The sequence below is a fragment of the Haliotis cracherodii genome, unplaced genomic scaffold (assembly GCF_022045235.1).
Source record: "Haliotis cracherodii isolate W230 unplaced genomic scaffold, xgHalCrac1.p SCAF_5, whole genome shotgun sequence".
In the NCBI taxonomy this organism is placed as follows: Eukaryota; Metazoa; Mollusca; class Gastropoda; order Lepetellida; family Haliotidae; genus Haliotis; species Haliotis cracherodii.
Genome location: NW_027266308.1, coordinates 25,529,578 through 25,553,512, shown reverse-complemented (window position 1 = coordinate 25,553,512; position 23,935 = coordinate 25,529,578). Strand labels below are relative to the sequence as shown.

General features: G+C 42.1%; 1 protein-coding gene across 1 annotated transcript in view; it reads left to right on the top strand.

Moving 5' to 3' along the window:
- Positions 1-23,935, top strand: part of LOC139443628 (SUMO-interacting motif-containing protein 1-like) — a 29,639-nt gene that overhangs the window by 4,469 nt on the left and 1,235 nt on the right. Inside the window, exons 2-3 of the mRNA XM_071224583.1 lie at positions 14,084-14,234; positions 22,730-23,648. Coding sequence (XP_071080684.1) covers positions 14,084-14,234; positions 22,730-23,648 — 1,070 coding nt within the window. The remainder of the gene's footprint in view (positions 1-14,083; positions 14,235-22,729; positions 23,649-23,935) is intronic.

Sequence of the window (23,935 nt, the reverse complement as noted above, 5' to 3'; positions counted from 1 at the left end):
TACAACAAGAACATGATATATACATTACAGCAACAACACCATAATATAATATATACCTTACAACAACGGCAGCATAATATATACATTACAACAACGGCAGCATATTGTATACATGTAAACAACAACACTATACATATATATGGAAACAACAACAGCATGATACAAACGAGGACACAACAGCAGCATAACATGAATACATCGAAACAACAGCATAACATGTATACATCGAAACAACAGCATACTGTATACATTGCAACAGCACCACCATAATATTTACATCACAACGGCAGCATAATGTATACATGGAAACAACATCATATATACCATGTACCACAGTATAACATACAATGATAACAACCGCAGCAACAACAACAAAAACACCATCCACATGTTTACATTGCAACAGTATAATACATTATGACGACATTATCATGGCTGAACATAAATAAGCACCAGGGCCCCGTTCCACAAAGCGATCTTAGCGCTATGACTGTCGTAAGTTAATGTTAAAGAATGGGAGTTACGACCGAGTTAGCGCTAAGATCGCTTTGTGGAACGGCGCCCTGGCTACAATCTTCATGGTTTCTCAGTGCTTTTCATGAAGTATATTCTGTGTGACATACTTCCGTTATCACGAATGGAACTAAATACCATGTACCGCGGTATCTCTGACATATACAGCGTACAGGTACAATCAGTGGTCCGCTGGTCATTCTCTCTGCGGGTGGACCTTTAAGATAAACAATAAGACTGATTGCTTCGAGGGCTGTGAAATATTCATATATCTATGTCTTTTATGCGCATTCCTTTCGTATCAAATGGCAACGGTCTTAAATGCCCGATGATTCTTGGCCTCTTCTCTTGAGAGAATCGCCTGGTAATGGCCTGGTATGGACTATCGGATTACAGAGGGCCGTTAGGAAAACGTTGACATTTTCACACAGTTATGTTTAAATGACCGATCAGAAATGAGAACTATGGATTGTAAGAATACAACCTAGGCTGCATTTTCGTATTTTGTATTCTCAAACATAATACCCGGCTGCTTATAAGACAGAAGACCCGATACAACTACGGCTCAACGGGCGCAAGCCATTCCGTGGGGTCAGAGCCTGATACAAATATATCCAATGCAGCCTATGCAAGTCTATAATGTTTGGCAAGTCTAGATTACTGCAGTCTCTGGGCTCCTTTTTATTATAGTTTTATTAAGATAATTTAACAACTGTTTTTTTGTGTAAGATATGTTCATTTCAGAGACTCGATTTTAGTCCAGGGTAAGGTTGTTTGTTGGTTGGTCGTTTAACGCCGCACTCACCAATATTCCAGCTATATGACGGCGGTCTGTAAATAATCGAGACTGGACCAGACAATCCAGTGATTGGCATCATGAGCATCGGTCCAAGCAATCGACAAGATGAAGATCAATTCTAACCCGAATCTTCACTGGACACATACACTGCTGTGTCAAGAAACACTTTATTTGATTGTGTTAACACATAGAAACATACACTGCTGTGTCAAGAAACACTTTATTTGATTGTGTTAACACATGGAAACATACACTGCTGTGTCAAGAAACACTTTATTTGATTGTGTTAACACATGGAAACATACACTGCTGTGTCAATAAACACTTTATGTGATTGTGTTAACACATAGAAACATACACTAAGTCTGTATTTCCGTCTGTCTGTCTGTCTGCCTGCCTGCCTGCCCGCTTGCCTGCCTACCTGCCTGCCTGCCTGCCTGCCTGTAAGTCGCCTCTTACGACAAGCATAGTCGCCTGTTAGACAATCGCTAATATCGTGCATGTAGTTCAAGCTCATTAATTGAATCTTTCATAAACTGTCTGGAAAAAGAACGTAAAGGCTTGAAATTTGAATTTGACCCCAAAATTACAAACGTTATCAAATCGTTACCATAGGCTGAAAACTGTCGCTGAAACACCGCAGACTTAAGGTCCAAACACACAACTATGATTCCTGTATCAAATGCACTACATGTTTGTTTCATTTTCAGCCACCATTAAACACGGGTGTGTATTTCCTTTGCCCGACAGTTTAGCTTAGCTGGGAAGGCTCCAAAAACGGTGGATAGAACCCCAATCATTGGCCAGCGAACACTTAAACCAGGTGGGTACCCGGGGTCATACTAATGCAAGAAACCGGGTCTATATGGCAATACTGCAGGATATCTTTACCGTTATGTCAAAACATTTCAATTTCACAACCACAGAGGGAACTGGAAGCACGTGTTTCCCTAACGCTATAGTTCATCTAAAGCTCCGCCAGGTGGCGCTCGTGTGTCGATACCGTTACACAACTGCTGCCAGTTACGAATTGCTTTACAAAAGAACATTTCTTAATGGGCCATTGACAATATAGACACATGAGGTAAAAAAGCTACACTGGTGGTTTAGCTAAATCCAAGTCACATATCTAAAACCGAGGTACGTCACGTAATCGAAAAGCAGTTGCAGCGACTCATGACAGCGTTGTGTATGAGCGACACCTTGCGGGCTGTGGAGGAGCTTGAGTTCACAGTATCAGTGTACGTCATTGTTTACCGTTAGGCCTTTCTTTTATTAGTAATCTGTTTGTGTATTGTGTCTCTCAAACCCTTTGGTCGGTAATCGAAATAAAAATACAAGTTGACTTTTTAATCATAATCTTGGTTTTGGTAAGAATCTAGGCTCAGGTATGGAAGCCTCTCAGATTGTACAATGTAACGTGCCTGGTCAACCAGAGAATGGAGCTTCAGTCCGCTCTTAGGGAACATTTCCAGCTTATACAGAAACCTTGTTAAAACGTTTTGAAAACGTTTGCAAATGATTACAAAAATGTTAATAAACGTTTTAAAATTAAAATTTGTGGACGATTTTTTTTCAAAACGTTTCTAAAAACGTTGCCGAGAAACATTATGGAATCCTAAATCAAACTTCATGGTTGAAAGTATCATGCGGCAATACCAGAGACAGATCCCGGACACATACTGCACCCAACATGGCAATCGAACCCGACACTTTTGTCGAGCAAACACTTCAGCCTCAGGGCTAACATATACCCTGACATATGTAAGTTGTAGACGACGTTGTTGTAGCAGAGAATTCTTAAGATTAGTGAAAGGGCGAACACTTGACTTTTCCTTATCACGTTCCGATCAAAAGTTCAGTTATGATGCTGAAATATATAAATTAACAGGATCTTTTAGTAAGACACGTACGTAGTCAGTTTTTAAAAACTCCGTTACCTTTAACGGTCGATATTTTATTGAGGGACACTGTATTTCATACTGACAACGTATCAGTTCTAAAATAACTAGGTCACCTTTTATGTCCTCTGTCGTATGGCAACGTGAAGACTGTATTATCTCCTAACGTAGGTATAGTAGTGTCTCGATGTCGTCGTGTGGATGAAAAATGAGGCTGAGGTAGTCGCTCGGGGCATCAGACGGGAACTGTCTAGACGTCCAAAACATCGGCGTATATACCTCAAGACGGTTTGTCTATCTTCTACAAATCGCCACCTACACTGTATCAATACTACTACAAATCCTCATCCCCTCATCTACCTATGTCCACCAGCATCCCAATCTTATCTCTACCTTTTATCGCCCATTTCTGGTATTGCTGGAATATTGCTAAAAGCGGCGTAAAACCATATTCACTCACTCAATCTACCTTTTATCGACCGCCTCCGTGGTCTAGTGGTAGAGCGTCCGCCCGTAGAGCGGATGGTCCGGGGTTCGATCCCCAGCCGCGTCATTCCAAAAGAAAAAAGAAGTCACTTGTTGTTACCCTGTCTGGCGCTCGGCATTAAGGGGCTAAAACAAGGACTGGTCGGCTCGGAGTCAGTATACGGTGTCTGAGTGGAATATTCATGTTAAACTGCGCATTGTATCTCAGTGAGCTAGCACTATAAATTGGCATCAGTTCGGACTAGTACAAGCAGCCACACAAACACACACACACACGTACAAGCACGTCGCTACCCAACACCAATTCCATTCAACCCAACACCAATTCCATTCCACACCAATTCCATTCCACCCCACACCAATTCCATTCAACCCACACCAATTCCATGCAACCGAACACCAATTTCATTCAACGCAACACCAATTCCATTTCACCCAACACCAATTCCATTCAACCCACACCAATTCCATGCAACCGAACACCAATTCCATTCAACCCAACACCAATTTCATTCAACCCCAAACCAATTCCATTCAACCCCACACCAATTCCATTCAACCCCACACCAATTTCATTCAACCCCAAACCAATTCCATTCAACCCCACACCAATTCCATTCAACCCACACCAATTCCATTCCACCCCACACCAATTCCATTCTACCCAACACCAATTTCATTCAACCCAACACCAAATCCATTCCACCCAACACCAATTCCATTCCACCCCACACCAATTCCATTCCACCCAACACCAATTCCATTCCACAGCACACCAACCTCATTCTACACCAATTATATTCCACACACATTATCCTTAGTTCTAAAAACACAACCCTTTTTCACCATCCCCACCCCAACCCAAATATGACCCCTTTACCCCCAACGGGGACCCCTCATAATATGACTCGAGGCCGCTGTCTATCTGAAGGCCATGGCATACGTCAATGACAGTATGTCAATGATGCCAAGCCAAGCAAGATGTTCAAGTCGTGAGACATTAAATGTAATGTGTATATTAGTAGTACGCCGATGCCGTGTGTGTAGATATTCTTATCAATAATGATGTCATTACAGGGAATTATGTTCCGCTATGTCTGATACAGGGTTGACAACGAGAGTGATACATCTCATATTCACTTGATAAAGACATTACAATTCCAAGCACGGTCACGTGTCTATTCCAGCCAGCTCATCAGTGCTGTGGCCGAGTTTTCTTGCAATGTGCGCCATATGGAATCCTAGAAAGGACATTGTCGCGTTGTCGTATTTTCGCCTTTTGGTAAAATGAAAGAAGGTTGTACAAAGCGCGACAATTCGACAACGTTACGATGCGACTTCTTCTTTGATAGGCATTTAGAAGTTGGAGTAAGGATAAGAATTAATGGATGAACAACTTCTCTATTAAATTAGGAGCAACGTTTCGGTGTAGGTTCTAACACCGTTATCAAGCAAGTGATATACAGAGAGTGGTATGCAATGCCACAAAAAGCTAAAATTTCGCGTTGTCGTATTGTCGCGCTTTTTTTGTTAATTTTGACACATTTTGCTTGTTTTTGTAAGGGCGACAATGCGACAATGTCCCTCTGGGATTCTATAGCGCCACGACGACCATGGACAATGTTGGATAGACCAAATACCAATACTCATATCCCAACCAATCTTATAAACATACCATACAATCACTAACACTTTTGAAATAAAGTAAAAGCCTCTTTTATAATCTAAATAACTTCTTGTTTTAACTCCAATCTTCAAGATTCAACGGGTTTGGAGCTATGTCAGAGCTATAGCATATTTTCTATATTATCAATATTTTCAAACAGGGTTGTAGATATTCTAAACATACATGAATATTACGGAATGCAGGCGTATGACAAACGTTGTTACTGTTAGTGAAACCACCACCGCACAGCAAATTCACCATTTTCTCATTATATGAAACAATTGTTTCGGATGAACTTGAAGAATTTGATAGTTGTTTTGTAGATGTTAGGATCTAATTTACTGATAGATTGGCAATGTTAAAAAAATTATTAGATTATACTTTAAGTCCATGTTTTCTTCAGACGTATCAGGGAGTGTTTTAGCGTACATGCGTTCGCGCGTGTGTGCGTGTGTGTGCGTGTGTGTGCGTATATTATTCAATAATTGTTGTGTGATATCGCTAGAGGAGCGAGTACAGTCTGTGCCACGCTGCTCATAGTTTAGACCTGGTCATAACGGCCTAGGTTCTGTATATGAATATTTAATCAGATATTCTTTTCAAAAGCTGAAGGAACCTAAAACAATATTTAGATTTTTTTCTAAAAGAACTGTTGAAAATAGATTAACGCTTCACTCTTTTGTCCAATACCCTTGTCAGACATATATAACAAACAGCATTATCATTAGGTAATTTAAAATAAAATACACCTTTATGTTTCTTATTCCAATTTTTGCCTCTGTAACTAGTCTGTCATGCCCCAAACATTTTTCCTCCTAGAGTTGACGATTTAGTCTTGGAAATCCGAACACCAAGTATAGAAATGACTTTACCTTATTCGCGATAAAACATGCACCAAAGACATCGTTTTAATAGGAAATTGAATATTTTCAAAATGTAACCAAATCAGACTTGACTGCCTCATTATGAAGAAATCTCTTTGAAAATCGATACATTGTATTAACTGCCCATTGCTATAAATGTTTAGGAGGGTGTTGACACTCGTTATGTTCTCTATGATAACACCAGGCAACGAGGTCGAGGCGGCCGTCGTTATTATCACGATCATTAATATGCTGATTTCAGTATTAAATTCTAACCTGTTGACTGTATATTGCCAGACAGTTAACCCTGTAACTTTGATAGCGAAGACTAAACATTACTATGTGTAAATAATTTAAGATTTCAGACACAGTGATTGCCTTTATGAGAAGAATATACGGAAGCAATCCAATTATTTATTTAACCAGAAACGGGCAATGAGTCTAACGTCTGAGTTCTCTAGGACTGGTAGATGTACAGACTGCCTTTGAGAGAGGGGTTTATATTATCGGAATACATATGGAAATTAAATAAAAGATATTTCTTTATTTTGTGGCCCGGATCTGTACGCAGTGACACAGCTTGAGGTCTGTCAATGCTGATGTTTTTTTTAACTACACGACAGCGTTTGACAAGACACTTGCGTCTCAATCATTCATGCTGCATCATGCTGTACCCACGAATTCAGACGATGTCTTAGAAGCTATAAATTACATATCTAACGCATATTGAAGCCAGAAGCCAGTAACTTGTCAGTTCCTGGATTGATGACAATGACTAAACGGATTACCTGCCTTACAACCCCAAACTCAACCCTCAGCATAATTACTGTTATATGCATGGTTATACATAATGCGCGGTAGGGGCTATCACTATGGTCCGAATGCACCACATACGTACACAACCTTTCATTCACCAACGCTGAGTTGAGTTGAGTTGAGTTGAGGTGAGGTGAGGTGGGGTGGGGTGGGGTGGGGTGGGGTGGGGTGGGGTGGGGTGGGGTGGGGTGGGGTGGGGTGAGTTGAGTTGAGTTGAGTTGAGTTGAGTTGGGGTGAGTTGAGGTGGGGGAATTTGACTCCGAGCCGACCAGTCCTTTTTTTAGCCCCTTAGTGCCGAGCTGACTAACCACCAACCTTCCGCTCTGAGAGAGAGAGAGTGTGTATTGGATAGACATTGACTGTGTGACGGTGAACAAAGCCATACTATTACAATTTCAGGACAATGGACAAAAGAGTTACCTAAATCATTTTTAATCAGACTTTTTCGTCAGTTCTGCATCTGTGCAAGTGAATGACGCACCAGCAATATTTCAGCTATATCACATCTACCTGTACAGTGAGAGCCAGGTGAGCCAGGTACACCAGTGGTTGTTGATAGCAGACGCAGGAGAAGCCACAGCCAAAGGGAAAGAGAGACACAGATACGTAAAGAGAGATACCAACAGTGAATGAGAGACAGGCACAGAGGAAGAGAACAATGTCTCACGTTACAATACATCAAACATGTCAAACATGCCCCAACATATAAGCTTACAAACAGCGTTGTCAAAGAGATAATATCGTAAATTAGAACCCTAATTTATATATGTATTAAACACAACACGCATCGTGAATTAGCGCGACACACGATGTGACAAGAAACATGGCGGCAGCCCGCGGATATGGCTCCATCATACAGTCAACGTGATCGGGAGCCGTGGCCGAGTAGACATCTTCCGTCGTTATTTGACAAGGTCCTTTGTTTCGGGTCATTACAAAACCATAACGGTTCAGGGAAAAGGTAAAAAAACGAACAATAGCAAGAGCTTACAATGATGAAAATGTACAGTGGGTTTCAGAGGATATCTATTGGACAAGGCTAATTTGTCCTGTGTTTGTCATACGTTTGTTGTTTAAAGCCACAATCAGCAATACTCCAGCTATCATAAAACGAGTTGTTATGGTCCGAAGACACTACGTCCCCAGCTCGCAACCACGCCCACATACGCACACATACGCACACATACGCACACAGCCTTTCCTTCTCAGCCTCTCATCATGAAGTTCTTTGATAGACATTTAGAAGTTGGAGTACTAAGTAAGGATAATAATTTATGGATGGACAACAAGTGATAACGGCATTACTCCGAACTATGTCTGTGCTTGAGTGAGTGAATGCTGTTCAACGCCGCTGTCTCAAAAGTTATCCATAAATTATCACCACTTTGTCATCCGTCAACTTCTAAGTAATGCCTATCAAACAATTTAATTAATGCCGTACAGGTATATCTTCCTCGAACGTTGCGTCTGGGTCAAGCGGAACTCCGGGGAGTGGTTACTTTGATCTAACATCGGTACTGTATGTTGTTGTTTTACACCTGTCTAGGCAATAATAGGTAACTGAGTAAGTCATTTGCATAAGGAATTAACTTGCCCAAGTAGCATGGCGGCGACGCAGGTGCTATCGATTCAGTACAGACGTCGCCTGGTATTATATTTGTGGTTCAGTGGGTTCCACAGGGTTCGGCGCTTTCGGTGGTCACATCATAATCTCGCGATTTCTTACTCTCGTTGCCTCGCGAGAAACATGGCCGCCCCAATAGAATGACCGAACAGCGTCAGATTGGCATATTTAGTGACCCTTTCTCCTAAATTAGAATTTATATTTTTAAATTTATGTGAAAAATATGAAGTGTTATTACTTAAGAATAGAAAAGGAAAATATTCCTTTAACGCCTAAGAGTTAAGATCGTCTTGGCGGTACGATCGCGTTTTGGAACGTTGTGTAGGAAGGTCAAGGTCACTATTGCACTGTGGAGAGTTCGATTCCCTCAATGGGAAAATTGGGCGCGTGTTCATAAGTGTCTAATCAGAAATATTGATTCATTAAAAATATATATATACGGCTTCTATGACATTGTGAGTGAGCCTGTCGGACTTAAATGCTATATATGCTCAAAATGCTATTGCTAGTCGAAATCCAACAATAGGCTGCTTTTAGCAGAGAGTTCTTATGATAATGGAAATGATTTGTCGCATTTATTTAGTAAAGCCACACGACGATATTAACGTCTACTCGTTTTCTGATTCTGTTACCTGTAGCTATAGGCTTATAAACGAAAGGAACTGTATGATGTTTTTTTGTTTTGTTGTTGTTGTGTTTTTATGTTTTTTATTTTTCAGTTCCATACTCCGATATTTTTATATATTACGCACTTCCGCGTATCTATTGGACACATATCTACACGTATTGACCACACTTGGTAAGTGTACCACGCGTACGGATGTCTGATGTCAAGTTGCTACAAGAACGCTGAATGTTCCTCCAGATGGTTGCAGGAACGTGATATGGTACACTTTGTTAACAAAAACAAGTGTGTTTCGTCAGAAACTTTATACAGGATACATTTTTGGGAATGGCCATTTTTTGTATGAAAATATATGGTTAGAGGCGCTTGGTTATTTTATACAATTATTTTTATATTGGGTTCGAGAACTGAACTACAAGCGCTCAGCATCGTCGTAAGGAATGGATGTCGTCGTTTTTCCTCGTGTATACACGGGATGGTGCGTTATGACCAAATAATTCCTTCCGTTGTCTTGCAATGCCATTCACTCAATAGCCACACACGGGGCTGTTTCAGATAATCTAGGACGCCACATGAGGCAGGATCTATAGATTCTATCTCTGATGGCTAGTTCACCCAGTGTAGTGGATGTTTCGGAAAAATACCCACCTCCAGTTGATTGTATCTGACTCGTTAAAACGTAATGTATGTGCAGGAACACGATATGTGAGACGAGTTCAACATGTACAAACCCAAACCAGTCAGAGACAAATGGCATTAAGGTTATTTATTCGTGGTTATGTATTCCTTCTCGCGAGGGTTCTATTTATTTGGGGCGGTTGGGTAGCAAAGCGGTTAAGGAGTTCGCTTGTCACGCCGAAAGCCCGGGTTCGATTCCCCCAAGGGTACACTGTGTAAAGCCCGTTTTTTGTGTTTCCGTGGTGATATTGCTGGAATACTGCTAAAAGCGGCGTAAAACCATACTCATCCACTGTATGTATTTGGGGCGGTTGGGTAGCCTAGTGGTTAAGGAGTTCGCTGGTCACACCGAATGCCCGGGTTCGATTCCCACATAGGTATAATGTGTGAAGCCCATTTTTGGTGTTCCCCTCCGTGATATTGCTGGCATATTGCTAAAAGAGTCGTAGAACCCTCCGTTTTTATTTTTCTTCGGCACATCGTGGGTATGTGGGTAGCCCAGTAGGTGACGCGTTTGGTTTTGTTTCAACCCGAAGACCCGGGTTCAACCGTTCACATGGACACAAAGTGTGGACACATTGCTTAGTGTACCCCGCCGTGGATACGGCTGGAATAATTATATAGATGGCGTGAGATAAAGGTTCAGCATCCCAGCATAACGTTAGTTGGTTTAAGTACGGAATCTGCTTGAAATCTTGGTTTGAACCACAAGCTGACTCATAGTAGACTGAGGGATGTACAGTAAATAGTGATGCGACATGTTTGCTTTAATCGATATTTGTATACGATATCAAGAATCATTATCTAGTTAGTTTGTTTCTTGTTTAACGCCGCCCTCAGCAATATTCCAGCTATATGACGGTGGTGAGTAAATCATCCAGTCTGGACCAGACAATCCAGTGATTGATATCATGAGCATCGATCTACGCAACTGGAATACGATGACGTGCATCAACCAAGTCAGCGAGCCTGACCACCCGATCCCGTTAGTCGCCTCCTACGACAAGCATAGTCGCCTTTTACGGCAAGCATGTCTTGCTGAAGACTTATTCTCTACCCAGGTCCATTATCTAGTATTATAGTATAGGACCAATATCATGGAACATCATCTATCAAAAACTATCGACGAACACTATCTAGGAAAACTATCTATGATCACTGTTGAGGACCACTATCTAGGACAACTATCTGGACAACTGACTTGGACCACTGTCGAGGACCACTATCTAGGACAACTATTTTTACAACTGACTTGGACCACTGTCGAGGACCACTATCAAAGACAACTATTTTTACAACTGACTTGGACCACTGTCGAGGACCACTATCTAGGACAATTCTCTTGACAGATGACTTGGACCACTGTCGAGGGCAACTATCTGGACAACTATCTCGGACCACTGTCGAGGACCACTGTATGTGATAGTCAGCTAGGGCAATGACCTGGGACAGATATCTAATAATATTTTGTGGAAATTATCTACGACAACATAACTCTGGTCATATTATGGTCACTATGTAGGGCCACTATCCACGAAAACGGCCGGGGAAAGCTATCTAGGAACACTGTCGGAAACTACACTGTCCAAACACGCCTTCAAGGACCACGGGATCACGAAAGATCTGGACGACACTGAACTTGTGGATTGTGTTCTTGTCTTGTGGGTCCATAATCAGTGACGACATGTGAAATCTTTAGACGAGTGGTCCAGTACATCGTCAACGAGATCAGTGTTCCCCGTCAGCCTTGATCCAGTGCATCTATTAACCATATCATAATTAATAATTAGTGTATCACTAGACAACAGGATGAATCCCTCTGCGGTGGGATGACTGGGTATCGATTTCTCACACGGCTGCGACATCCCATTGACTAGTAGTAGTCAATGAGAAATCAACCGTGTAGTCAGCTGATAGTTTATTTTTCAGCGCACTGACAACGCACCTGGCCTTGAGACATGTCAGTGCGTTGTCTCGCAACAGTTGTTGCCTTCTCTTGTCTGTCCTTAGAGAGAGAGGATGGGTTTAACGCCGCTTGTAAATTCTTTACAGGGTGATGCGAGACTAATATAAACCCAAGTTGATTTATATAGATATATATAAATATAAAAAAATGTTACAAAATATCAGTATATTAAAAAAATGACATGGCATAGAAATCACTGGTTGATATATAAAATATATTTTCTACGTTTGAGAAAACAGCATCAACGTAATATAAAAATCAAAAAGAGAAACACTTACAGGATTCAAAGTAAACGAAACACCACCAAGATATCCACAGTAAACAGAGCTGTTCTCATCTCGGTTCAAAGTAAACAGGGGCGGTCGGGTAGCCTAGTGGTTAAAGCGTTCGCTCGTCACGCCGAAGACCCGGGTTCGATTCCCGACATGGGTACAATGTGTGAAGCCCATTTCTGGTGTCCTTCGCCGTGATATTGCTGGAACATTGCAAAAAGCGGCATAAAACCATACTCACTCACTCAAAGTAAACATGGTTTCAGGTTGTAGACCAGGACTTGCTTACCATTTTCGTGAACACCTGGTGTCATCACTGATCAGTGATCCATTCATCAAAATTCCACCGCTGTTTTGCCTTTTACACCTAATGGAATCTGTTTCGGCAGATAATCGAGACTGGTTATTCTCTGGCGTTGGCTTTTTGTTTTCAATATATACTGTCGGGCAAAAGAAATATATACCCATGTTTGTTTGATGGTGGCTAAAAATGAAACAAACAAGAAGACGTTATTCATTATCCGATGGTGATGTAAATGGTACGCCATGTAAAATCGTGAACAATTAACATGAATAAATGATGTAAAAAACAAACAAACAAACAAACAATAAATAGTTGGTACGAGTATCGAAGGCGATATCACTTGTATCATATCAATGAGTATCTCACAACAGGCGACTGTTTTTCAGCCTGGTAACATTTCTAATGTTTTGGTCAAATCCAATTTTCAAGTGTTTACTTATTTTGCCCAGTAGTGTAGTATAATCATCAGAATATTGCCAAGAAAAATACTTTAAAAGATACTATTTCAACATCATATGTACACTTTTACTTTGAATGTTACTTTGAAATAAAACAATTGTTTAAAATAAATTAGTATCAAATTAGATATATCAAAAAGAGTACTCTACGAGAAGAGATAGAAATGATTTTCAAATCTTAATTTAACAGTTACAAAATGTTTAATCTTCAATTCGAGAATGTGATCATTACCGCATCAATCCTACCACCTGTGCTTTTCGTTCATCATCTCTATAATTAGTTAGTAAATACTATATACGAATGTTATATAGCATGAATAGTATTGTGTTGTGTTCAAATAAGTAAAAACATATTTAAAACTAATGTTTACACGAACCAATATGTTCGTCTAAAAAACACACCATAATTCGGTCAGATACAGCAGCTGCTTGTATCATAGCCGCATGTGACGGGGAGATGGTGTTTCAAGTGATTTGTTTGATAAAGCAAGTAGCTGTCCGGGCGCATCTGTGCATCACGAAGAATTTTTAAAGACCATTGAATCTTTTTTATTTAAGAGGGCATCGGTCTGTTGCCCATATCCAATGTAGGTCTAGACCTCGTTAATTGCGTCCTATATCGTTGTCCATATCCAGTGAAGGTCTAGACCTTGTTAATTGTGCCCTATGTCGTTGCCCATATCCAGTGAAGGTCTAGACCTTGTTAACTGTGCCCTATATCATTGTCCATATCCAGTGTAGGTCTAGACCTTGTTAATTGTGCCCTATATCGTTGTCCATATCCAGTGTATATCTAGACCTTGTTAATTGTGCCTTATATTGTTGTCTGTATCCAGTGTAGGTCTAGACCTTGTTAATTGTGCCCTATATCGTTGTCCATATCAAGTGTAGATCTAGACCTTGTTAATTGTGCCCTATATCGTTGTCTGTATCCAGTGTAGGTCTAGACCTTGTTAATTGTGCCCTTTATCGATGTCCATATCCAGTGTAGATCTAGACCTTGTTAATTGTGCCCTATATCGTTGTCTGTATCCAGTGTGGGTCTAGACCTTGTTAATTGTGCCCTTGTCTAGACCCGAATATAATCTGTTATCTGATTTCTCTTTTTGAAGTGATGCCTCCTCCTCCCCTCTTCCTCCACCTCATCATCATCATCACCACCACCACCACCACCACCACCACCACCACCACCACCACCATCATCATCATCATCATCATCATCATCATCACCACCACCCTCATTGATATAAATTCGCTCTTTATGCATCCTAGATTTTATCATGATGGTGGTTTTATCAATCATTCCTGTATCAAAGTTTCTCGTTGTCGATATATATTTTGAATGACGATGCGCTGATTCATGCGTGAGACAAATACACCAGTCATTATTTTCCTGCTTTCATCAATTACATCTATCATTAACCTCCACTGTCACTCGATCAACAGGCCAAATCTCGCCCGATCGAGACTTGACGTGTTTTAACAAGGATGCTGTAATGATATCGTGTAAGTAATATAATCTATATAAACTTGACTGGGCAGTCCCGCCTCGCCTCGCCTCGCCTCAACCCGACTGCTCTGTTGTGCGACACAATACTACTTCCCCATCGACACTGTAGCTTTCCGAGCATGACAGACCCAACATTAGGGTTAGTCGCGTGGAAAGTCGCAGCAATTACCGGCCACTGGGCTTTTTCTTCACCATGCCCGGCTAGTTTCGCAATAACAGCGGGCGCAACACAAACAATATAGGGAAAATTATATCATTTAATTTCATTTTCATAGCGTCCCCTCCTGTCTATAAGGAAATGTTTTCAGTTGTGACACCTTTTCTGGAGTGCTGATTGACACGTGTGTCTGGCGTTGCTGTCGTGACGCTCGTATATACGTCACGTTTAATACTCAATTTTAACTATCATATTATATTTTAATATCAGTATATTTATGGTAAACTACCCCATTTTTCTATAGACCCTTTCGAAATGTTGTTCCTCGTAATAACCTTAACAATATGTAGAAATAGTATCTGCAGATTTTGTGGCGGGTGGAGTTACTTCTATTACTGGACGGGACCGCGCACGTCGAATCAAACTCACAAGGTTTTTAACCGGTGTTTGCGTTTTCAATCACTCTCGTTTCTGAATTATGATTGAAATGAATTTTTTAAATAACCACGTACGTACTCGGTGATATATTGTTAGAAGGGTTGTACTAACCCAACAATATGCCCACGCACACCTCGCGTTTGCATTATACTAATTTCATTGAGATTTTATATAGGTATTATACAGTAAATATTTATGAGTGGTTATTAATATGTCACGTATGGTGAATTAGTTTAATTTTAGTGCATCGTCGTTTAATGGAAATGGTGTTAAAGCAAGTTTTGTCTTTGCGTGGTTGTAGTGACTTAAAATCGTTATTCATATTTCATAACATGTTAACCAAGGCGATTAACTCTATAACTATTCCTAAAATATTTTACCAAGATGAAAACACTTTTGACTATGGACAATGTTAAAACCTATCTGAGCCATCGACTTGTCTGTCAAACCCCAACCCCCCAACCCCACCCCCACCCCCACCCCCAACCCCCATCCCCCACCCCCTCCTCCTTAGATACAGTTGAAAGTCGAAATAACAATTACATTGACTCGATTAGATAATAGATGGGCTAGATGCATCTCCTTGGCTGAGCCCGTGTGACATGCAGTGAGCCGGAACGGCCGTCTCCTCTCCCTACGGAGCTGCCCTCAGTTAAAAGCAGGTGCAGGGAGACAGATCGAGGAAGACTTGAATGATGCGCTTCACTGGACATCAAAGAAGCCGACGAGTCTATTTGGACAGGTATCTCAGGTGGGGCTTCAGGACAGACTTACGTCACGTGGTGTCGCTTCGATATGGTTGACTGACAGAGCGCGGTGCACTGCAGTGTACATTTGAACATGATGTAAAGGATTAATTAATATATCATGGAGCCTCCCATGGGAGAATTGAGTGGTTTGCTGTCGTCCACAGAGTGACGTAATCGATTGTGAGCACGGTTTCTGAAGAAAGACTTTCCCCAATATGATTCAAGGTTATTTTAAAGGTATTAGCTGAAATCGAATTATCAACAGGGCTCAAGTCGAGGTAATTACTTCGTTGATCTGAAATTGTCAAGTAGAATAATATTGTTAGTAGAATTTACACGGTGATATATATAACATGAAGGCCAACCAATGGGCATAGCAATATCAGCAAGCATTGTTGAAAACAACGCGTACCATCGCTGTGCCAACCGTATATATGTCGGTACAATCAGTCAATCAGGTTCATCCTCTGGGTAAGCCACGTAAAACCCTACCCTGAGGCTGTGCCCTGTGCCCCCTTCCCCCCCCCCCCCCCCCCCAATCCCTCCCCCCAACCCCCTTCTCCCCGGCTAGAGCAATTAACATTAGAGTGTATTATATTCACATCAGGTGACAGCACCGTTTGACTAGATCACACTGACCCTCGGGCCTCGTCGTAGACTTAGATCGATCACTCAAGGAAAACGATGTACCACGTATGTATATAGGACATTTTTAATCAGAGTGTGATACATGAGGGTTTTTTTAATTATCATTGTATGATTATAGTACGTAAACATACATATGGTCTGACAATAAACAGTCCTTAACATTCATGATCAATGTAACTAACAGTTTAGTTTTAACAAAGTACACGGAATTTAACTTTTTAACTTAAAGCACAACATACAGACAAATGTGTTAGCCCTTATCTAGACATATGGACATGAGCTTTTTTATATTTTAACAAGACATTTGGAATTGAAAGTGTTCCGGTTAAAAGAGATCTATTGACAAAATCTTTATAAAACTTGTTAAAGAGTCGTAAAAAGAACATATTTACACCAAAAAGAGTCATATGTGATTTCATTGTTATCTAAAAAGCAACAAACAACTGCTTTGATCCCACAACCTGCGCGAATGCAGATTGAAATCCCAGCTGAAGGCCCAGTTGTAGCTGTGACGTCATAGTGGAGAGACGTCCACCATTTTGTTTCATTTTCAATGCATTCATCTACATGACAATGAAGTCATTTTCCGTTATTATCTGGGCATTGAAGACGTAAAATTGGGCATTGTGTGGGCTATGTGGTGAACTAGTCAAACAAAAGTACCAAGAGTCATTTCTTGAAATTTCCGAGCGCACAGGCCGACTTAGCGAGGAGGAAAGTTTGGATAAAGGGATGTTATCTATGGCAACCGACTTGACGTGTCGTTTTGTTATTCTTGCATTTTAGGCATCAGTCTGTGAGAGAGATCCACATAAACTGAACGAACTTGGTTACGAAAATGTATTTAGCACTCATTGTCATATATAATCCATGATTGACTACAGCAATTACAAAGGACCAAGCGCATTGAACAGAATACAAGGTTATGTAGTGGGCATATATTCAGTTCATGGTCTTGCGTACTTGGAACCCTTGTCTGATTCTGCAGGAAAAGTCTCTCTTATATCAGTCACAAAACATGCAGGTTGAACTTTTCTACATTTTCACAGTTAAGTCTCGTTTACTCACCCCTTAAATCAGAATACTACTTTACACAAATCTCAAAAGCATTGATAAAATGGTGCGATTCAAGTAAAATAACGGAAATTATATCGAAAAAGAGTAAATATATAAAGGGAACTTTTGCGTACATCATTAATTTTATTCAGAAATGTCAGGATAGCCTATAACACCAGATTGTGTTTCCTAGTCTTTCCGTGTTGACATCAGACTGATTGGCTTCACTCGGTAGATCTTCCTCGCTTTCCTCGCTGTCAAGATTATTTTGACTAACAACTGGCTCGTATCGATATGGACGAGTATTGTAAGGCCACTGAGCGAAAATTCAACGTTTTCATCGATGTCATGGCGAACGCGAGTAATCTCCTTAAATACTAGACATATAGTCGAAACAATGTTTAAGTCTAAACTAGACATTTGAAACGAAGCGCTTCATAATATAGCACAGGTCAGGGTATCCCATCGATGTGCAGAAGGTGTATACCATGATATATATGTATCTATAGTGTCTCTTGTATACTACAGCTGGGTTATGATATAGAGATGGCGTGGTATATGTACCATGTATTCTACAGCTGCACAATATGATATATCCATGGCTTGGTATATGTACAATATATAATACATATCTATGACATGGTATTATACTACAGCTGCACATTTTGATATAACCATGTTATATGTACATCGTTTGTTTATCACAGCTGTACGTTTTTACCATGTCTCACGTTGCTACATTTACAGGTGTCCAGTGTGTGGTGTTAGGCCTGTAAGATCACATAGCTATTAATTATGATGGATCGTGTGATCGCCAGGTGAAGTCCCACCCCCGGGATGTCCCCGGCTCAGTCTCGGGTTCCGGCCGCCAGCCATGTCCCCTGGACAAGACATATTTGCCATATACGCATATTGTAAAACATAATCCCAAATATATCACGGCGGATGAGTTTCCGGTTCGGGGATTTAGAGGCAGTGAAAAGATCTATCCTGTCAGAGTGGTCCGTGATTGCCCGGGGTCACGTCAATTGATGTCTCACCCCGTCATGCTTACTTGGTAATATATTACGTCAATAAACGGGGGATACTATCTCATGTGCTTAATACATCCGTGGGTTATGTCAATATTTTGGGATTTGTCCTCTGCCCCGGATTAAGCTGAGGGATTGTGTGAAGAATGTCTCCATTAGGAGCCGAATGTGTATTGTAGTTGTTCGAGGCCCTTTAAGTAAAGTAATGAGTTGCGACCCCCCTCCCCTGCTCCAGTTCCAATACATATGAAACACGTGCCTAAGATCCCATGATGTTATGGATGTTGTTGGTTGGTTTGTTGTTTAACGACGCACTCAGCAATATTCCAGCTTCATGACGGCGGTCTGTAAATAATCGACAATCCAGTGATTATTATCATGCGCAATTGGGATCGATGACATGCATCAACCAAATCAGCGAGCCTGACCACCCGATCCCGTTAGTCACCTTTTACGACAGTTATAGCCGCCTTTTACGGAAAGCATTGGTTGATGGAGACCTATTCCACCCCGGATCTTCACGGGTCTGTTATGGATGTGTGCGTCGTGTCCAAGTATAAGGTGTTCACCCATTTAGGTCAGCCTGAGTTGTTATGGTAAGTGATGAGGGGTTGTGTTGTGGTCAGTGTGTGGTAGTGTTGTGGTTAGTGTGGGGTAGTGTTGTGGTTAGTGTGAGTAGTGTTGTGGTTAGTGTGAGTAGTGTTGTGGTCAGTGTGAGTAGTGTTGTGGTCAGTGTGAGCAGTGTTGTGGTTAGTGTGAGTAGTGTTGTGGTCAGTGTGGGGGATGTTGTGGTCAGTGTCGGTTGTGTTGTGGTCAGTGTCGGTAGTGTTGTGGTCAGTGTGGGGGGTGTTGTGGTCAGTGGGGGGTAGTGTTGTGGTCAGTGAGGGTAGTGTTGTGGTCAGTATGGGTAGTGTTGTGGTCAGTGTCGGTAGTGTTGTGGTCAGTGAGGGTAGTGTTGTGGTCTGAGTGGGGTAGTGTTGTGGTCAGTGAGGGTAGTGTTGTGGTCAGTATGGGTAGTGTTGTGGTCAGTGTGAGTAGTGTTGTGGTCAGTGTGAGTAGTGTTGTGGTCAGTGTGGGGGATGTTGTGGTCAGTGTCGGTTGTGTTGTGGTCAGTGTCGGTAGTGTTGTGGTCAGTGTGGGGGGTGTTGTGGTCAGTGTGGGGTAGTGTTGTGGTCAGTGAGGGTAGTGTTGTGGTCAGTATGGGTAGTGTTGTGGTCAGTGTCGGTAGTGTTGTGGTCAGTGAGGGTAGTGTTGTGGTCAGTGTGGGGTAGTGTTGTGGTCAGTGTCGGTAGTGTTGTGGTCAGTGTGGGGTAGTGTTGTGGTCAGTGTGTGGTAGTGTTGTGGTCAGTGTGGGGTTGTGTTGTGGTCAGTGTGTGGTAGTGTTGTGGTCAGTGTGGGATTGTGTTGTGGTTAGTGTGAGGTAGTGTTGTGGTCAGTGTAGGGTTGTGTTGTGGTCAGTGTGGGTAGTGTTGTGGTCAGTGTAGGGTTGTGTTGTGGTCAGTGTGAGTAGTGTTGTGGTTAGTGTAGGGTTGTGTTGTGGTCAGTGTAGGGTTGTGTTGTGGTCAGTGTGGGGAAGTGTTGTGGTCAGTGTAGGGTTGTGTTGTGGTCAGTGTGAGTAGTGTTGTGGTCAGCGTGGGCATTGTTGTGGTCAGTGTGAGTAGTGTTGTGGTCAGTGTAGGGTTGTGTTGTTGTCAGTGTAGGGTTGTGTTGTGGTCAGTGTGGGGAAGTGTTGTGGTCAGTGTAGGGTTGTGTTGTGGTCAGTGTGAGTAGTCTTGTGGTCGGTGAGGGTAGTGTTGTGGTCAGTGTAGGGTTGTGTTGTGGTCAGTGTAGGGTAGTGTTGTGGTCAGTGTAGGGTTGTGTTGTGGTCAGTATGGGTAGTGTTGTGGTCAGTGTGAGTAGTGTTGTGGTCAGTGAGGGTAGTGTTGTGGTCAGTGTAGGGTTGTGTTGTGGTCAGTGTAGGGTAGTGTTGTGGTCAGTGTGGGGTAGTGGTGTGGTCAGTGGGGGTAGTGTTGTGGTCAGTGAGGATAGTGTGGGGTAGTCTGAGTAGTGTTGTGGTCAGTGTAGGGTAGTGTTGTGGTCAGTGTAGGGTAGTGTTGTGGTTAGTGTGGGGTAGTGTTGTGGTCAGTGAGGATAGTGTTGTGGTCAGTGTGGGGTAGTGTTGTGGTCAGTGTAGGGTTGTGTTGTGGTCAGTGTGAGTAGTGTTGTGGCCAGTGTGGGGTAGTGTTGTGGTTAGTGTCGGTAGTGTTGTAATCAGTTTGAGTAGTGTTGTGGTCAGTGTGGGTAGTGTTGTGGTCAGTGTGGGGTTGTGTTGTGGTCATTGTGAGTAGTGTTGTGGTCAGTGTGTACTCACCACAGTGTAGGGTTGTGTTGTGGTCAGTGTTAGGTACCTATCCACTCCCTCGCGAACCATTCAGGTCGGTAGGTGGGGTAGCCTGTTGATTAAAAAGTTCGATTGTCACGCCGAAGACACGGGTTAGGCTACCCACAAGAGTACAATGCATGAAGCCTATTTCTGGTGTCACCCGCCGTGACATTGCTGGAATATTCCTAAAACGGCGTAAAACAATCTCACGCAATCAATTGGACTCGAATTGACGCTCCAAATCGTCGTAGTATGACAAATGTTATCTTGAACAGTACAATGTTTGGATAAAATACACACAGTCTCGTGATGAAAGTCCGCGCTGTTCTTTTGTATACTGACCACGCGAGGAATAAGAATTAAACTAAATCAAAACCAGAAAAAAATCATCTCACTCTATTTCTGGTGTCACCCGCCGTGACATTGCTGGAATATTCCTAAAACGGCGTAAACAATCTCACGCAATCAATTGGACTCGAATTGACGCTCCAAATCGTCGTAGTATGACAAATGTTATCTTGAACAGTACAATGTTTGGATAAAATACACACAGTCTCGTGATGAAAGTCCGCGCTGTTCTTTTGTATACTGACCACGCGAGGAATAAGAATTAAACTAAATCAAAACCAGAAAAAAATCATCTCACTCTATTTCTGGTGTCACCCGCCGTGACATTGCTGGAATATTCCTAAAACGGCGTAAACAATCTCACGCAATCAATTGGACTCGGAATTGACGCTCCAAATCGTCGTAGTATGACAAATGTTATCTTGAACAGTACAATGTTTGGATAAAATACACACAGTCTCGTGATGAAAGTCCGCGCTGTTCTTTTGTATACTGACCACGCGAGGAATAAGAATTAAACTAAATCAAAACCAGAAAAAAATCATCTCACTCTATTTCTGGTGTCACCCGCCGTGACATTGCTGGAATATTCCTAAAACGGCGTAAACAATCTCACGCAATCAATTGGACTCGGAATTGACGCTCCAAATCGTCGTAGTATGACAAATGTTATCTTGAACAGTACAATGTTTGGATAAAATACACACAGTCTCGTGATGAAAGTCCGCGCTGTTCTTTTGTATACTGACCACGCGAGGAATAAGAATTAAACTAAATCAAAACCAGAAAAAAATCATCTCACTCTTTTAACATCTTTAACATCTTAGTCAGCTTCGACATAAAATCTTCTGCAACCCAATTTCACCGCAAGTAGCGGCAAGGTAAAATAACGATACACCATTCGGCCTGGTCAAAGATTTTCATCAGGTTTAAATTCAAAGTAATGAATCATAAAAATCGTTGTCATGGAAACGAGTCGGTAATTACGATCGATACAAGAAGCCATATGTTGAATGCACGAATTGAAACTTTTATACCAAAATCTTTAGACCGCAGCTGATTATATCAGGATGATTAGCCACAGCGATTAACACACTAACCTTGAGAACACAATGGAGAAGTAAATAGTTATTTAACATTATCTTCAGGAACCTCTTAATGGCAGTTCTATATATAACAACGTTTGCTTAATTAACCAGTACAGTTATGTGAGAGTCTAACGAAGAAGCGAGGCGGTTATCTTGTGGGGGGTGGTACTGGCGGGAATGAACAGTTGTGTTTGTTGTGGTGGGGATTGAAGACGTGTTGGTGAAGTCGGGATCGATAGTGTTGGTGATGTGGTCAGTGGTGTTGATGTGGTCAGTAGTGTTGATGTGGTCAGTAGTGTTTGTTATGTGGTCAGTGATGTTGATGTGGTCAGTAGTGTTGATGTGGTCAGTAGTGTTTGTTATGTGGTCAGTGGTGATGTGACCATCAATGTTGGTGATGTGGTCAGTGGTGTTGGTGATGTGGTCAGTGGTGTTGATGTGGTCAGTAGTGTTGATGTGGTCAGTAGTGTTTGTTATGTGGTCAGTGGTGATGTGATCATCAATGTTGGTGATGTGGTCAGTAGTGTTGGTGATGTGGTCAGTGGTGTTGGTGATGTGGTCAGTGGTGTTGGTGATGTGGTCAGTGGTGTTGGTGTGGTCATTAGTGTTGGTGATGTGGTCAGTGGTGTTGGTGATGTGGTCAGTGGTATTAGTGATGTGGTCAGTGGTATTAGTGATGTGGTCAGTGGTGTTGGTGATGTGGTCAGTGGTGTTGGTGATGTGGTCAGTAGTGTTGGTGATGTGGTCAGTGGTATTAGTGATGTGGTCAGTGGTGTTGGTGATGTGGTCAGTGGTGTTGGTGATGTGGTCATCGGTATTGGCGATGTGGTCAGTGGTATTAGTGATGTGGTCAGTGATGTTGGTGATGTGGTCAGTGGTGTTGGTGATGTGGTCATCGGTATTGGCGATGTGGTCAGTGGTGTTGGTGATGTGGTCAGTAGTGTTGGTGATGTGGTCAGTGGTATTAGTGATGTGGTCAGTGATGTTGGTGATGTGGTCAGTGGTGTTGGTGATGTGGTCAGTGGTTTTGGTGATGTGGTCAGTGGTGTTGGTGATGTGGTCAGTAGTGTTGGTGATGTGGTCAGTGGTATTAGTGATGTGGTCAGTGGTGTTGGTGATGTGGTCATCGGTATTGGCGATGTGGTCAGTGGTATTAGTGATGTTGTCAGTGATGTCGGTGATGTGGTCAGTGGTGTTGGTGATATGGTCAGTGGTGTTGGTAATGTGGTCAGTGGTGTTGGTGATGTGGTCAGTAGTGTTGGTGATGTGGTCAGTGGTGTTGGTGATGTGGTCAGTGGTGTTGGTGATGTGGTCAGTGGTGTTGGTGATGTGGTCAGTGGTGTTGGTGATGTGGTCAGTGGTGTTGGTGATGTGGTCAGTAGTGTTGGTGATGTGGTCAGTGGTGTGGTGATGTGGTCAGTAGTGTGGGTCATGTGCTCAGCAGTGCGGGGGATGTGGTCAGCAGTGTTGGTGATGTGGTCAGCAGGGTTGGTGATGTGGTCAGTGGTGTTGGTGATGTGGTCAGTAGTGTGGGGGATGTGGTCAGTAGTGTTAGTGGTGTGGCCAGTGGTGTTGAT